Source organism: Geotrypetes seraphini, chromosome 3 (assembly GCF_902459505.1).
Source record: "Geotrypetes seraphini chromosome 3, aGeoSer1.1, whole genome shotgun sequence".
In the NCBI taxonomy this organism is placed as follows: domain Eukaryota; kingdom Metazoa; phylum Chordata; class Amphibia; order Gymnophiona; family Dermophiidae; genus Geotrypetes; species Geotrypetes seraphini.
In genome coordinates this window covers 251,687,329-251,703,671 of record NC_047086.1, presented here as the reverse complement: position 1 = coordinate 251,703,671, position 16,343 = coordinate 251,687,329, and the positions used below count along the sequence as shown (strand labels likewise).

The 16,343-nt window shown below is 39.4% G+C and overlaps 1 protein-coding gene across 7 annotated transcripts in view; it reads right to left on the bottom strand.

Moving 5' to 3' along the window:
- Positions 1-1,060: 1,060 nt before the first annotated feature.
- PDE10A (phosphodiesterase 10A) overlaps positions 1,061-16,343 on the bottom strand; it is a 590,210-nt gene continuing 574,927 nt past the window's right edge. For 6 of the 7 annotated variants that reach the window (XM_033937275.1, XM_033937278.1, XM_033937274.1 and 3 more), the window contains one exon: positions 11,169-11,365. In XM_033937275.1, coding sequence (XP_033793166.1) covers positions 11,248-11,365 — 118 coding nt within the window. In that variant the 3' untranslated portion in view covers positions 11,169-11,247. Of the gene's footprint in view, positions 11,366-16,343 lie in introns of all 7 variants that reach the window. The other variant, XM_033937273.1, reaches the window with a different exon arrangement.

The window sequence follows — 16,343 nt, the reverse complement described above, 5'->3', positions numbered from 1 at the left end:
GACCGCGAACATGAGTTAGGATTTAACATAGAGAGGAAAAGTCTTGTTTATTTTATTTATACCACAGCACCAGTGTGGTTAGGAGAGGGCAAAGAGGCTATAAAAGAGGTGAAAAGACTTTAAAATAAACCCACCAGGATGTTTAAAAAAAACAACAAAACACCCAAATGGGCAGGAAAATCAAATCGAATCGAAAAATCGATTCAATAGGCTGAATCGAATCAAAATTTTTTTCCCTGAATCGGGCAGCACTACTTTCCACAATTCAGCTGCTGAAACCTATTGGGCTATGACTACAACTTCTATGCTGCAGGACAATATATTTATGCCAGGATTTTCTAAGTCTAAATACTGGAACCTAAGTCCAAAACAGGCACCTACATACCAAACATGTCCATGGTCTGACCCTAACCACATCTACTTTCTGGTAGGCACCTTGAACTAGATGCCTGCCTGGAAGTGGTAGGCGCCCGAGTTAGACACCTATGAGTACTATCCAATTAATTTTAAATGAAGCCAATTAAAAGGTGCAAATTGATTACTGGTGCCAATTAAGCTTTTTAAATAATTAAGTTAAGTCACCTAAATCAGCTAGGTGCACTGATCTAGGCACCTTTTACAGAATCTGGGCCTATGTATATGCTTTCTCCTATGCAAATAGGGTGAATGTTACAAAATGAACAGATACAAATACTTCCAACTGAAAACTACCGCAGGGAATTTGAGTGCTTACTTTTACACCTATACTAATAATAATAATAATTTTATTTTTGTATACCGCAATACCCAGGGAGTTCTAGGTGGTTCACATCAATTAAACAAAATTTAATAAGAATCAGAAAATAATATTAAATATTGAACTAAGGCCAGTTACTGGGCAGACTTGCACGGTCTGTGTCTGTGTATGGCCGTTTGGTGGAGGATGGGCAGGGGAGGGCTTCAATGGCTGGGAGGGTGTAGATGGGCTGGAGTAAGTCTTAACAGAGATTTCGGCAGGTGGAACCCAAGCATAGTACCGGGTAAAGCTTTGGATTCTTGCCCAGAAATAGCTAAGAAGAAAAAAAAAAAAAATTTTAATTGAATCAGGTTGGGCAGACTGGATGGATCATTCGGGTCTTTTTCTGCCGTCATCTACTACTACTACAATTAACCAGATTTACAAGTAATGAAGATATTAAGGTGAGCATGAGGAGGGGAGTTTTCATAACAAATAAACAAGATTTAACAAGTAATTACAATTGATCAGAATTACAAGCAATGAGGATGATGAAGGTGAGCATGAGAGGGGGGGATTGTACAGGTCATTGGAGTATGGATCATGTACGGATTTACCCTAAAATTCTGTATTTGGCGCCTAATGTTGTGCGTGCAAATTGTTATGCAAGCTGATTTGCATGCATAACTTGTTTAACAAGCCTAACTAGTACTGATAATTGGCAATTAGCATCTCATCATTGACGCTAATTGGCATTAATTAAAAGTTACCTGTGTGACTCTGAAAGGGGGGACATAGCCAGGAGAGGAGCATGGGCGGATCGTGGGTGTTCCTAGAATGCATGTGCAATGTTATAGAATACGCTCGATGTGCGCACAAGTCAGTCAGGGATTTGAGCCTGGTTTTCCTTGGCTTAAATGGTAAGAGCGGTTAATGTAGCTAGTTTTAAAAAAGGTTTGGACAAGTTCCAGGAGGAAAAGTTCATAAACTGCTGTTGAGACAGACATGGGAGAACATAACATAACATAACATAAAAATCAACTTATAGACCACATTACCATGAGAATCTAAGCAGTTTACAAAAGATTAACTTGTAATTACAAAGAATGACGAGATTTAATTACTTAAAAATCTAGAAAATAAATGGGTCTTCAAATGTCTTCTGAACTCCAGATATGAAACAGATACAAAGAACAGTTGCCTAAAATCTTTGTCCCAAAGAACAGCCTGTTATGATAATGTACGTTCATGATGTCTTTTAAATTTGCAACCTTTCACTGATGGATAACTGAAAAGAGCACGAGCTTTGCGAAAATATTTTAGATTAGGGACTGTGAATGTATTTAACAAGTAAGAGGAGCCTGGCTCGTTAAGATTCTATAGTAAATACAACCAAATTTGAAAATAATACAGGCCTCCATGGAGATACGTGATCATATTTTTTAAAACCATGGATCGATGGAATGGAATGCTGCTACTCTTTGGTTTTTTGCCAGGTACTTGTGACTTGGATTGGCCTCCGTGAAGAATGGATAATGGGCTTGATGGACCATTGGTCTGACTTAGTAAGGCTATTCTTATGTACTTAAAAGTTGTGATGCGCACTGGTGTAATACCTCTGATCAATACAGGAAAATATATATATAATACAAGCTGTACACATTACTTTTACATACTGTACATATTAGAAGAACAAATCTATAAGTACCTATTTCAACACATAAAGGAAAGAATGCTATATATTGCACCTAAAAAACTGGCACCAAAAAATGATATTCTATAAATTGCGCTTAAAGTTAGACGCAGTTTATAGAATAGTGCTTGTGCCTGGGAACTGTGACTACATCTAGCTGCAGCCATTTGCCCCAACAAAAACATGGAGCAAATGCCCTTATTCTATAAGTCTGTTTGTAAGTTAAAGTAACAACCCCCAATTCACCCAAGATCCACCCGTTTCTACACCCCTTTTATTAACTTGTGACTAAATTTGCATGCATAACTTGCAATCGATTCTAATTAGCACTGATAATTAGCTTGTTCAACTAAATTGCACACACAATTTGGGTACACAGCCAACATTGCGTATATAATTTTTGGCGCTTTATAGAATTAGGGGGATAAAGTGCTGCTTTATCCTCACAAATGGCTTTTAACATTGCCTTTTTATGTTGCATTATAAGATGCTGAAATTTGCTGGAGAATCTCCATTCAACCATCTCTTACTAACACTGGTAACTGGCCTGGGATACATTGCAGTATTTCCAGTACGGGGATAAAGAAAATGAAATGGTGCAGTTTTTCTAAGACACACTTAAATCAAAGTGGCAATACCATAGAAACATGCTATTGTCTTATTTTAGAAAAAGGGCAAGCCATTCTCTCACATGCCATCAAAATGATATTACACATTGAAGTTTAATTTAAGCAAAAGAAAAGCACACGTTTAGATAGATTAGATTACAAAACTTATGTGCATATTATGTTGGAAGAGTTTTAAGAAATCAGATATTTGCCTTCTTACTTGTAAAGATATATACAACCTCTGACCAACTACTATTCTGATTTTTGTTACAGAGGCTTTGAAATACATCATACCCCAAAATAATCAGGCAGTAGTGGCAAGGTGCACACATTCCATCTGGTAAAGGATCAATGTGCTCTGCACATATTCACAGTTTATGATATTATACCTTGTGAGAAACACACACTTGAATACATTAGTCTGGAAAATTGACATATTATGTGAGGGATCTTCAAAAAGTTTCCCACTTTTAGGACTCCTTTTACAAAGGTGCGCTAGCGTTTTTAGCACATGCTATAGAGCGCGCTAGCTGAAAACCTACCGCCTGCTCAAGAGGAGGCGGTAGCGGCTAGCGCGCATGGCATTTTAGCGTGCCCTAATGCACCTTCGTAAAATGAGCCATTTTTTTTTTAAACACTGTTTATTAAATAAAAGCATATATGGGTGGGTCTCTGCTGAGCCCACAAGAAATGGCAGACTGATAACAGAGCTTCCGCACCTTTAGCTAAAAATATAAAATACTCTTTGCAAATCGGGTCCTGAATCGTGCAGAACACCACTATCGACCTCTTTTACAACGCCGCGCTAGGCTGTGTTGCACTAATGGCCCCGAAGCCCATAGAGATTTAAAGGGCTTCGGGGCTGTTGCTGCGCAGCTTTGTAAAAGAGGTCATATATCTTTTCTAAAGCAGTACAGAATTGTGTTGTTTCTGCCCTGATTGTGATGGCTGACAAAAAAGTGAGTAAAAGACACAAACCCGAACCGGCCTCACCTTCAAAAGTGCCGCTACCCAGCTCCGACGGAGATAGTAACCACGAGATTTTAGCGAAACTCTGGGAAGTGAAGGAACTTGTTATGGATGCAAAAACCAGCACGGACGAGATAAATGAGAAACTCACTAATCTAACTGCAGAATTTACTCTTCTGCAGACACGTGTTAGCACACTGAAGAGCAAGATGGACGCAACTACGATTAATGTGACCGAACTATGGAGGCAGACAAATCACATTTCTTTACTTGAAAGGGAATTGGAGGACAGCAACAATAGATCTCGCAGATGCAATATTAGGATACTTGGCTTACTGGAAGGTGCTCCGGATTGTGATCTGGCCAAACATCTAGAAGCCTTAATACCTAAGCTACTGGATATTACCTTCCATAGAGAGTTTGAAATCAAAAGGGCTCATCGTGCACCTTCTTTCCACACTGCTAATGACCGCTACCCCAGACCCGTCGTGCTCAAGTTGCTGCGGTATCAACACGTCCTAGACATCATGTAGTGTGCGAAGATTAGAGCTCCGATAAAGCACGAGAGCGCCACCATCTTGTTCATCCCTGATCTCAGCAAAACTAAAACGCATCGACGCAAGCAGCTCTTGTCCTAAAGACCTCGGCTCAAACATCTGAATGCCAAGTTTGGCCTGCTATACCTGGCCCGGATGAGAGTGACCCTGAACAATCAGACTAAAGATTTCACTAATCCTGAAGAGCTTGCCACCTTCATCGAGCAACGCTCACCAACGCCAATTAATCAGGTTTGACTTATTCCATAGCGCAGCCAGCCTGCTATGCCATTACCTGCTACCCTCCATGGGGCTCCTGTCTGCTGGGACGGTTAATCTCAGCCTTACTCACTGTTTGAAGTATCTTGTACAGTTATGTATGATTCTGTATTACTATTGTTCACAGTTTTTTCAACTTTATGGAATAGTTTATTGAGCACTGAATTATATTGTATGTTATGGGTGCTTTGTATGTCTACCTGCTGTTCTGGCCTTCTTAGCCGCATTCATACTGTCATTCAAGTCATCGATTCCATGGCATCCAAAAAAGCTCCTGGCCCTGACGGGTTGACTGTTGAGTTTTACAAAGAGTTTCAAGATGTTTTGGCTCCTTATTACCTTCAATTTATCGAATATCTTATTGCCTCTGGCAATGTATCTGGTTCTTTTACCGAAGCCACCATAATCGTCATCCCGAATCCAGGCAAGGACCCACGATATATGGCTAATTATAGGACTCTGTCCTTAATAAATGTGGACGCAAAAATCTTTGCCAAACTTATTGCCTCGGATCAATGTGGATTCATAACTGGGCATTATTCCAATGACAACATGCGAACATTCTCCAACATCATAGCTCAAGCTCAACAACAGGATCAAGAAATACTAGCAGTAGGGCTTGACGCAGTGAAAGCCTTCGACAGGATTGAGTGGCCCTTTCTGTTCCAGACTTTGCATTGGTACGGGTTTTCCAAGGAATTTATCAAAAAGATCCAAGTGCTATATTCGTCTCCCACTATCAGCATTTAAACCTACTAAGGGTACTAGACATGGATGTCCCCTGTCCCCTCTGCTCTTCAATCTTGCTTTAGAGCCCTCATAGCTATACACCTCAATCCTAATATATCAGGCTTTAAATTTAAGGACCAGGAAATAAAAATTTCAGCGTACGCAGATGACATTCTACTCTATATCACTCCTCCATCCTTCCCTCATTTGCTGTCACTTATCAAAGACTATTCGACTGTGTCTGGTTACAAACTCAACACCAACAAAACTGAAGTTATGCCCCTTAATTGTCCTGAGGCCAAATCCAAGGTCTTATTGCATGGAGTTAAATGGTCGGACACAAGAATGAAGTACTTAGGGGTCTTTTTTGGTCCCACTATTGAGGAGACCCTTCAATACAACATGGACCACATGGTAGATGTTATTAAATCAACAAGAAGTAAATGGTCTCCACTGAAACTGACCTAGTGGGGTCGTCTAGAAACCATCCGGATGATGATATCCCCTAAAATAAATTACATATTGAATATGCTCCCTTTCCTTTTCCCAAATACCTTTTATAAGCATATAGACTCACTTCTCACTCAGTTTGTATGGAATAGTAAACAGCCTCGTATAGCATTATCCAAATTAAAGGCAATTCGAACCCTGGGAGGGGTAAACTATTCTTGTTTTCTTCAATATCACAACACATTCCTTATGAGACAGTGGGCTCAGAGACATCATGGTTACAGGAATCATGATGCTCCCTCCTGGCTCCTCCTAGAATGTGCCCTTCATGAAGAGATCCGCTGCGGTGTATGGCTGGACTGAGTTTGACCAAAATAGATAAGACAGGCTATATCCTTTTGACCTATAAGTCAGCCATATCTACAGTGGATTCCACACTATCCAATCAATGGGCTGATTCTAGATTGCTTCCTCTCTGGAATAATGCGCTTTTTAAGATTCAGGATTCACCGGTGTCATGGCCTATCTGGCAAAAGCGCGGTATCTGGGTAATGCAAGACCTTATGAGCGATGATGGGTGGATGTCATTTCAAGACATGTCGGATCACTGGGGGCTGCCCAGTACTCAATAGTTTAAGTGGCTGCAACTCATGCACTGTTTGAAAAAGTCTGTGCCAAATATTCTATCTATAACAAAGCAACCTGGCTTGAGTATACTCACTCAAAAACTATCACTGATGAACAGTACAGCCTCTCTGTGGTACAAACTGATGCAGAAGGTTGAATCTAATGCATCCATTGAAACTAAACTCAAATGGCATAAAGATCTGAATCTTCCTTCAGATGCTATTGATTGGAATGGTCTATGGTTGAACATTTAAGTCTATACGATCAGCCTCACTAATACAATCTGTTTTCTTCTTGCTACATCGTGCGGTTTGGCCGCCTATACTCTCCAACAAAATTGACCCATCGGTTCCTTCTTGCTGTTGGTCATGTCAACAGGCAACTGGCACCTTGGAGCATCTTTTGTTCTTCTGCAAGCACCTCACTCTTTATTGGGAAAGAGTGTGGTCTACCATATGCGATATTCTAGATATCACTGATACTCTTAACTTTCAGATCCTCATTTTAATGACACATGGTTTGACAGCCCCTTTAAATACACACAAAATCCGATCGTTCACTATTATGATGTCATTAGCGATCCAAACTGTGCTGTACTGTTGGAAGGATCTTACTAATGTCGAATTTCATACACTATGCCTTACAGGCAAATATGAAAAGGTTTTAGCAGAGAGAAATGGTACCACCCTCAGATATTCTTGCATCTGGATGCTTCTTATTTGATATTGTGACATTTAACTCTTTTGCATTCAAGTACTGCTGTCTGGATTGATCATGCTGATCCTTGGTTATGATCTCTGTAATACTACCCTATGTTTACACTCATCCTCATGTGTACATGAAAATCATACCTTTGCTGTTCTTATATACTGTGAACTGTATCTTCTGAACTAGTTGTTTTCCCTGTATTATCTAAAACTAATAAAACATTTTGAACTAAAAAAAAAAAACCCAGCAAATTACATCACTACCTGCAAGGTGAGTCGGCTTGCCTAACCAACTATTCAGATGACATTCTATGACACGCTCTCTTACCACTTCTCCTGCCCCAAACATTTATCATGAAAATATGAAAGTGCGGAAACTTTTTGAAGAACCCTCGTACCATCTGCATTTTTATTTTGGAAAATTCATACTATGGGATATATGAAGATCAGCTTTACGTATTTTCTAATCCTAAATGGCAACTATTGGGAGACAGGGTTTTAAAGGAAGATGCTGTTTTAAGTAAAACATTTCTTATTACTGTATTATTTAGTTTCTTTATATACTGTGAAGTAAAATGCTCTGAAGGCATAAGTTCTCCATAAGATATTTCTAGCTAGTATATTAGAGGGTTTTTTTTGCTGTTTAATTTTGAAAACACAAGACAATAAAGTCCTGAATTCTCTGCAATGGGAGTTAACGCCCCTCCCCCCTCAATCAATAAGAACACTCCAAAGCCTAGAAACTATGGGATAGATTTACTTAAGTGTGTTGATACTATTAGCTTCTGTAGGCCCAGAGGGACACAATAAATCTAGCTCTAAGAATTTGATACTAATATCGATTTATGACACAGCATATCATATGTCAAGGACCTAATTCTATATATTGCACCAATGAAACCTACACAGAAAAAAACATGCTTAATACTTTTCTAGTGCAGTTTATTGAATAGGTGTAGTGCCCATTCCCACGACTAAACACGAGGTGCGGCCTATTACACCACCTTAAACCTGGTGTACATGCCCGCATCTAACTTAGGCATGGTTCAGGCATATGCTATAACAATGCATTTAACTTATAGGAATGCTCATGCCCCAACCCTAGGCATGCCTCCCTTCAAATTCCACATACTTTATAGAATTTGCCTAGCAAGCTCTTTGCAAAAATTATAATTGGTGCCAGCAAGTGCTTAAGTGGCAATTATTGGTGCTGATTGGCTTGTTAACCAGTTACATGCCCAAATCGGTAATGCACACAGATTTATGCATGCACTTTTAGTCATCATATATACTGTAGAATCCGAAGTAACTGCATAAATCAATCATTTGGAAAATTTAGGACCAACTGATTTATAAGTTTTGATGGCCCATCTCCATGTCCCATCTAAAGTTAAGCTTTTAGGAGGAGGGTAGCTGGGAGAAGTTTCTAGGGCGTGGCTTATAGTCAATGCTACCCATAAAACTTTATATATTTAAGGAGGACCGCGTGAATAACTTTCCTTAGATACCTGTAACTTATCCATTTAAGTTTAGGACTGCATATTTGGTGGACTAGCATGAAGGGATGTCTGACAAAAAGGTAAGCAGACAAGCGATCCACTTATGTGGTGCTGCTTCTCTGAACATCGACTTTATTACACCTAATTTAATAAGAACTTAATTTACTTCATTGGCTGATATTACCAGGAAAAAGAACACTTTTTAAAAAATGTTTCTTAAGTGCTTTTTTTTCTGGTAATATCAGCCAATGATATGATTTCTGAGCTCCAGTATAGCGTAGTTTTTCTAGACAGCTATGGCTGTTTTCTATGCTTGTTGAGCCTTTGAGGCTGTTTTGAGTAATATTTTCAAATTTATGTGGTGTTTCTGCAGCAGGAAAGGTACTGCTATAATAATTTGACTGTTTTCACACTAAGGGCTCCTTTTACAAAGGTGTGTTAGGGCCTTAACGTGCGGAATAGCGCTCGCTCGCTGTACCTCCTCCTTTTGAGCAGGCAGTAGATTTTCAGATAGCGTCCGCTAATCCAGTGCGTGCGCTAAAAACACTAGTGCACTTTTGTAAAAGGAGCCCTAAATGTTTGATAATTAATTCTGTATAGGGAGTGTGATCCCTTCTTTAAAGTGCTGTTGAAGAAATAAGTTTATATAAGTGATCATGGTTAAATGTTGGTGTAAAAATGCCCATTTATGCTGTATTCTCTAATGGAATCGGGGCCCCCCCCGATGTTGTTACAGAATTTGTGCTCAGCATCCTGCATTTTAGCCCCCCAAATTTGCATGACCTTTGTAGAACTGCTCCCTAGATGTCAACTCTAACACCAATGAATGTGAATGCTGCATCCAAAGCATCTCCAACCCTGGACAGTTCAAAAAGCAGAAGCAGGCTCAAGAATGCAGCTCAAGCCTCATTTCACAGTAATGCACAGCACTCCTGCCCGAGCCAGCCCATCTGCTCATCCTTCTTTAAAGAAAATATAACATTGGAAACATCATCAAAAAGCACTAAACGATTTTCTATTCTACTCGCTATTAAAGCAGAAAATGTCATATAAACTCAGAAGGATAGACAATGTTGTTGGTAATTGAACTTCACAATTTGTTTTAAAGTCCATTCTACTGGTTAGATCATTCCACTACAAAGTTGTGGATGTCTGTAAGAACTTGTGAAGAATATCATGAAAAGCAATCAAGTTGCATGTGGCGGGTGCCTGTAGATATTAGAAAATTGCTTGTGTAAATATACAATATTTTAGTGGTCTTCTGGGTTAAACACACGCAGCTCTTGCATTGTATTCCTTGTCTGGCAACTGTGGTTTCAAATGCCAAGCCAAAAAAGCGATATCTACTGTAAAAACTTAAAGACTACTTCCTGCAGCCTAGCCAAGTACTGCAGTTTGACAATGTTAACAGTAAAAAAAAAAAAAATCCAGCTTGAAAATGAAAGGATGTTACTCTCAATCTATGATGGATATCAATATGAAACACTTTCAGGGTAGGAAATTCTCTTCAACTTGATGCATCGCCATGAAGAATGAAGTGGAGATTTTTGCATGTGGAATACATGGAATTGATTCTTAGCCTTTTTGTCTATGATCAATGTAAAATCTGAGCTGAGGATGGCCTCTTCTTGGCTGAGAATGAGAATATACAATATATGAAGGTGCCATTTCTCTGCCACCTGATCCCAATGGAGCCATAAAAGTTTGGACTCTGACCAAACCAGGAGAATTAAGCTCAGGCAAAAGGGGTAAAACACACACATAGCATGTGTATATATGTATGTGTGTGTGTGTGAAACGTTAAGATACAGCCACTCAGTGATGCTTAAATACATGGTTTCTCAGACTCCAACCTGGAAGTTGATTTTTGTCATCTGCAGCAAGTAAGATATATATAATTCAAGTACTGTATTTGAAAGAATAGTTGCAGCCTCATAGGTTTTCTGATACCCTTCAAATATATTACAACAAAAAACATCATACTTCCTATTTATAGTCAAAAATCTCCTAGACATCATTAGCGGAAAGCCAGCCCTTGTATACTCAAAGTACCGTCTTTACTGTTACCCTTATAAGAAATCCTTTACAAGTACCACTCAAAAAAATTTTGTTAGTGTTAAATTAAGGCTTCAGCAACATAGCCAAGGTTAAAAGGCTAGTCTCATGTCAAAGTGATGTGCAAGTTGAGTGGAATAGCCTCAGATCCATGGCCAATCAGCACATTCTCATGGTTCCCTAAGAGTGTCATAAGACAGTAAGTAGACAGTCACCCATAAAAGAGAATTCCATGACAGTAACTTCCTTGGGAAAGGCTTGCTTTCCTCTTAGCAATTGCTGCTTTCTTTTCTTCCTTTTTCCCCTCCCCCAAACCAAAGTTTATTAATTTTGTTCCATAACAGAGGTGGCCTTGGTTATAAGCAACTTGCCCTTGGTCATCAATCATCAATTTTCACCGGAAGTGAATCTGCTGATTCCTTTGCCAGGGACTGTGATGGAAACCACAGTGATACATCCTCGCCTCGTGATACTTTCTCCCACTGGACGAGATTATCCCTGGATAAAGGACAATACAAAGTGATGCTTTTAGACCAATTGATTTTTTTTTTTTTTTAATAGTACATACAAGATTCAGTTTACATCGTCTGATAAGGCTTATTACAAGGCAAAAATGTTTGGTTCATTTGGCCTTTTACCCTATTTTCAGATTTTTCTTTTTGGTTCATTTCATACATTTGTGTTAACATTTTTTGCAGTGTGCATGGAAACTTACGAATATGCACTCGTCAACTTAATGTGCAGTACATACATTTGTAGGTTAATGTGTGTTCATTTTAGAGCACCCTTTTTTTTTTTTTTTTTTTTTTACTAAGCTGCAGTAAAAGTTTCTATCGTGGCCCGGGGAGCTAAATGCTCTGATGCTGCTCCAAAGCTTTCTATGAGTATCGGCAGCAACAATGGATCATTTAGAGCTCCTTTTACGAAGGTGTGCTAGCGTTTTTAGCGACAACCGCCTGCTCAAAAGGAGGCGGTAGCGGCTAGCAAGTGCGACATTTTAGCGCGCAGTATTCCACGCATTTAGGCCCGAACGCACCTTCGTAAAAGGAGCCCTTAGTGTTCCAGGCCACGGTAGAAACCTCTACTACAGCTTAGCAAAAAGGAGGGGGAAGGGCAGTAAATTAGGGCACAATAATGGGGCAAACACATGCTAACAAACACACATCTCTTTCATACGATATAAAATAGAGCTGTCTAGCATAGATTAACAGAGTTTAATGGAGAGAGTTGGGACCACAAGGTTTAATCATCCCATGCAGCTTAATGAGACTTCATAACAAGAGAAGATTTTGATGTTGGTTTTCTTTGTTAGTTCTACCAATACTCAATAAATAGGAAGCAAATGTATTAAAACTACTAAGGGCTCCTTTTACGAAGGGGCGCAAGGGTTTTTAGCGTATGCACAAAATTACCGCGCGGTAGCTGAAAATCTACCACCTCAAAGGAGGCGGTTGTGGCTAGCGCGCTCGGGAATTTAAGACGCGCTATTGCGTGCGTTAAGAGCGCACTTTTGTAAAAGGAGCCCTAAATCTCTAATAATTAGTTTGCATAGAACTGAGGATCACTAACGGGCTAACAATCATGAATAATTCTTTTTCTTTTTTTGTAAATAATTTTTATTGAGAAAGCAGTCAATACAAACAACAAGGTCCAGGCATAGGACCAAAGAACTGGTACATGAGAAGAGTAAAACAGTGATAGATACAAATGCCCTAAAGCAAGTCAAATGGAACCTCAGCACTCCAAGAAGTGGTGATATAAATCAGTTTCATATGCTTATTACTGGAGACCCAGTTATTATCATTGGTCCCGCTGGAGAAAAAAATACACAGTGAAAAAAACCTCCTAATAGGAGGAAAATAGCTGTGCTTTGAAAAAGAAACCCTTATGGCCGCCTCCTTTATTGAAAAAAATAGTTAACATCTTGCAGTGATCTTCAGTTGAAACAACTCATGATGCATGATAATCCTAATTTAAAATTAGATTATCAAAAGTCCACTCTCTTCCGGGGAATGGCAGGCAATAATCACACACAATACAAACAGATATGCAAGGCCTCAGTTAAAGCCAAAAATGACTGGAGAGTGCTACTATTCTCATACAAGCTAAGTAGACAATCCCATAATGGTCAAAGGCCATAAAAATATATCTGTTTGTACAAAATATCTGTTTGTATTTTGTGTGATTATTGCCTGCCATTCCCTGGAAGAGAGTGGACTTTTGATAATCTAATTTTGAGTGTTCTCTATTCTGTCCTTTGTATATACACTTCTCCCTCCGAATCCGCGGTTTCAGTATCCTTGGATTTGGTTATTTGCGATTTTTTTGCAAAAAAACTATTTTCATTTTGGGCTATTTTTAAGCCGTCCAAGCTTCCCCGGAACCTTACCTGGTGGTCTAGCGGTGAAGCGCGGCAGGAGCGATCTTCCTATGCCCCTGCCTCGTGCAGTGCGTCTCGAGACAACAACAGAAATTCACGGCAGCCATTCTGATGACGGCTCTGCACGGGGCAGGAGCATAGGAAGATCGCTCCTGCCCCGCTTCACCGCTAGACCACCAGGTAAGGTTCCGGGGATGCAGGAGGGAGGCGGGGATGGTTCAGAGCCAGCCGAGAAGTTATTTGCTATTTTTCACACTTTGCAGTCCTGCTATGCACCTAACCCCCGCGAAGGGAGTTAGGGAGAAGTGTACAAGTAAAACCTTGGATTGCAAGTAACTAGGTATGCAAGTGTTTTGCAAGACAAACAAAACATTTGATTAAATTTTAACTTGATAAACAAGCAAGGTCTTGCAATACAAGTACATACAGTATACACACATCACATCATCATAATTGAGCCAATGTCTCTTCTCTCTCTGACACTGCAGGAGTGTAGTGACTGTTCTAAACAAGCAAGGTCTTGCAATACGAGTACATTCAGTATTTTGTATTAAAGTTTTTGGGTTGTGGAATGAATCGTCTGAGTTTCCATTATTTCTTATGGCGAAATTCGCTTTGATATATGAGTGTTTTGGATTGCAAGCATGTTTCGGAACGAATTATGCTCGTAAACCATGGTTTTACTGTATTCCTAATTTAGAGCCGTTTTCAAAAACATGTGTCATCGTAGTGGTAATCTAGGAAAATCAGTAACTTATCCGTAGTGAAGAAAAAAATCCCTCACTTAACATCCAAGTCTTTAGTTTCAAAACTGAAGAAACAAATTCTGTTTCAACCACCACCAAAATCCTAGTGATAACTGCTCAGCAATCCAGTCATGGAACTGGAATAACTTCACGTTATGTTTTATGAGCTGTTTGAATGGAGGAACACTGCAGGTTGTTAATTATTTTTCAGTAAGGGTTGTTTTTTTAATTTTTATTTTAGAGTAGAGCTGTTTCTCTCTTCTTAGGAGTTTTATCTCCAGAGGGCAGCGGGACCAATGATAATAAGTGGGTGTCCAGTAATAGAGGTATGAAACTGGTTAAAGACTGTGTTGCTTCAGCGCACCTTTGAGGTCTGAATAGACTCTTTTTGCTGTTGCTTTTTCATTCTTTCTTGCAGACCTTTATTTTTTTTTCTCTCCTTTTTAGTGATGTGGGTACATTATTTGGGAGAGAGCTTGTGGTTTTCTGGGTTGGCGAAGTGTTGTCTTATGTTTTGGTGTATTGATGTGTTTATTTCATTTGTTATGTTTTTTTGTGATTTTACTATGTATGTTATTTTGTAATCCGCACAGAATTGTTGGATATGCGGAATATAAATTTTTAAAAATAAATAAATATCACCACTTTTAGTGATCTTCAGTTCTATGCAAACTAATTATTAGAGATTTAGTACTTAGTTCTACTAATATACATGGTGGGATAATTTTGTAATAGGGCACCTATATGAAAGGTTCAAAAAGGCACCTATTATATTAAAGAAACAAGTTTGTCTTTGTGCAAAGGTTTTTAAATTGGCTTCTTCTGTGATTCCCAGTAAAGCATGAATGCTTTTGCACAAATTCTCATCTGCTCCATATGTATATGTGTTTGCGTATGTGTTTATATTCTGTGGACTAGATTTTAGTAAATGACGCAAAAAAAACCAAAAACCACAAAAAACAATCGGGTGAAGACTGGGGGGATTGAGAGAGAGACTGGGGGAAGGCTGAGGAGGGGATTGAGAGAGAGGCAGGATGAAGGCTGAGGGGAGGGGATGAGCAAATGAGAGACTGGGTGAGGGCACTGCTTAAGTTGAATTTTAAAGTATTAAAGTAATGCTTTTTGCAAACTGAAAACTTTCTAATTTGAGGGGATGGTGTTTCTGATTTGTAATGAACTGCTGAATTGTGTATGGTGAGTTGAAAAGTACAACTCATACGGCAGCATGACTGAAATGTTTCCTAACGTACTATGGCTCCCTTTTATCAAGCTGCGTTAGGGATTTTTATCACAGGCCGCTGTGGTAAAAACTCCAATGTTCATAGAATTCCTATGAGAATCAGAGCTCTTACCACAGCGACTCACGATAAAAACACTAACACAATTGATATAAGGAGGCCTATATTTTTCGTTTGTGATCATCACTGTTCTTTGTAAGTTTAGCTTATTTTTGAATAAAAAGCAATATTATAGAAATAAAAGTTTAATAAAAAAGTGAGTCTCTTTACTTTGGTTTGAAACTATAAATACCATGCTTATGAAGAGACGCTGTTTTGTTTTTCTGTACATTTTGGCTAATATGGCTTTATATACCTCTTCTTATATAACTGTTCATATGTTTTATCTGCATATTAAATGCAATTTTATGTGTTTCTTTGATGAGCTGACAGACATGAGTTACCCAAATAAAATCTAAGGGTTCCTTTTACGAAGGCGCATTAGGGCCTTAACGCGTGGAATAGCGCACGCTAAAATGCCACGTGTGCTAGCTGCTACTGCCTCCTCTTGAGCAGACGGTAGTTTTTTGGCTAGCACGCGCTAATCCGGTGCGTGCGCTAAAAACGCTAGCGCACCTTCGTAAAAGGAGCCCTAAGTAGCTTACCATAAATCATAGCTCATCCCCCCCCCACACACACACACCTCCAAGGGCTCCTTTTACTAAGGTGTGCTAGTGGTTTTAGCGCATGCTACAATGCCGTGCGCACTCGACGCTAACGTCTCCATAGAGCTTGCGTTAGTATTTTTCGTTTAGCGTGTGATTTGCGCACGCTAATCTTCAGTGCGCGCTAAAACGCTAGCGCACCTTAGTAACAGGAGCCCTAAATTATTTTCTGAGTACTGATCTTCATTATATAAAAATCTTCATTTTAACTGAGAGGAAAAAGCCTCCACATGCCCAGACAATATTTTCTAGTTTACTGATTGGCTCTAGTCTTATCATAGGGGAGTGTGTGGCGCAGTGGTTAAAGCTACAGCCTCAGCACCCTGGGGTTGTGGGTTCAAACCCACGCTGCTCCTTGTGACCCTGGGCAAGTCACTTAATCCCCCCGTTGCCCCAGGTACAATAGAT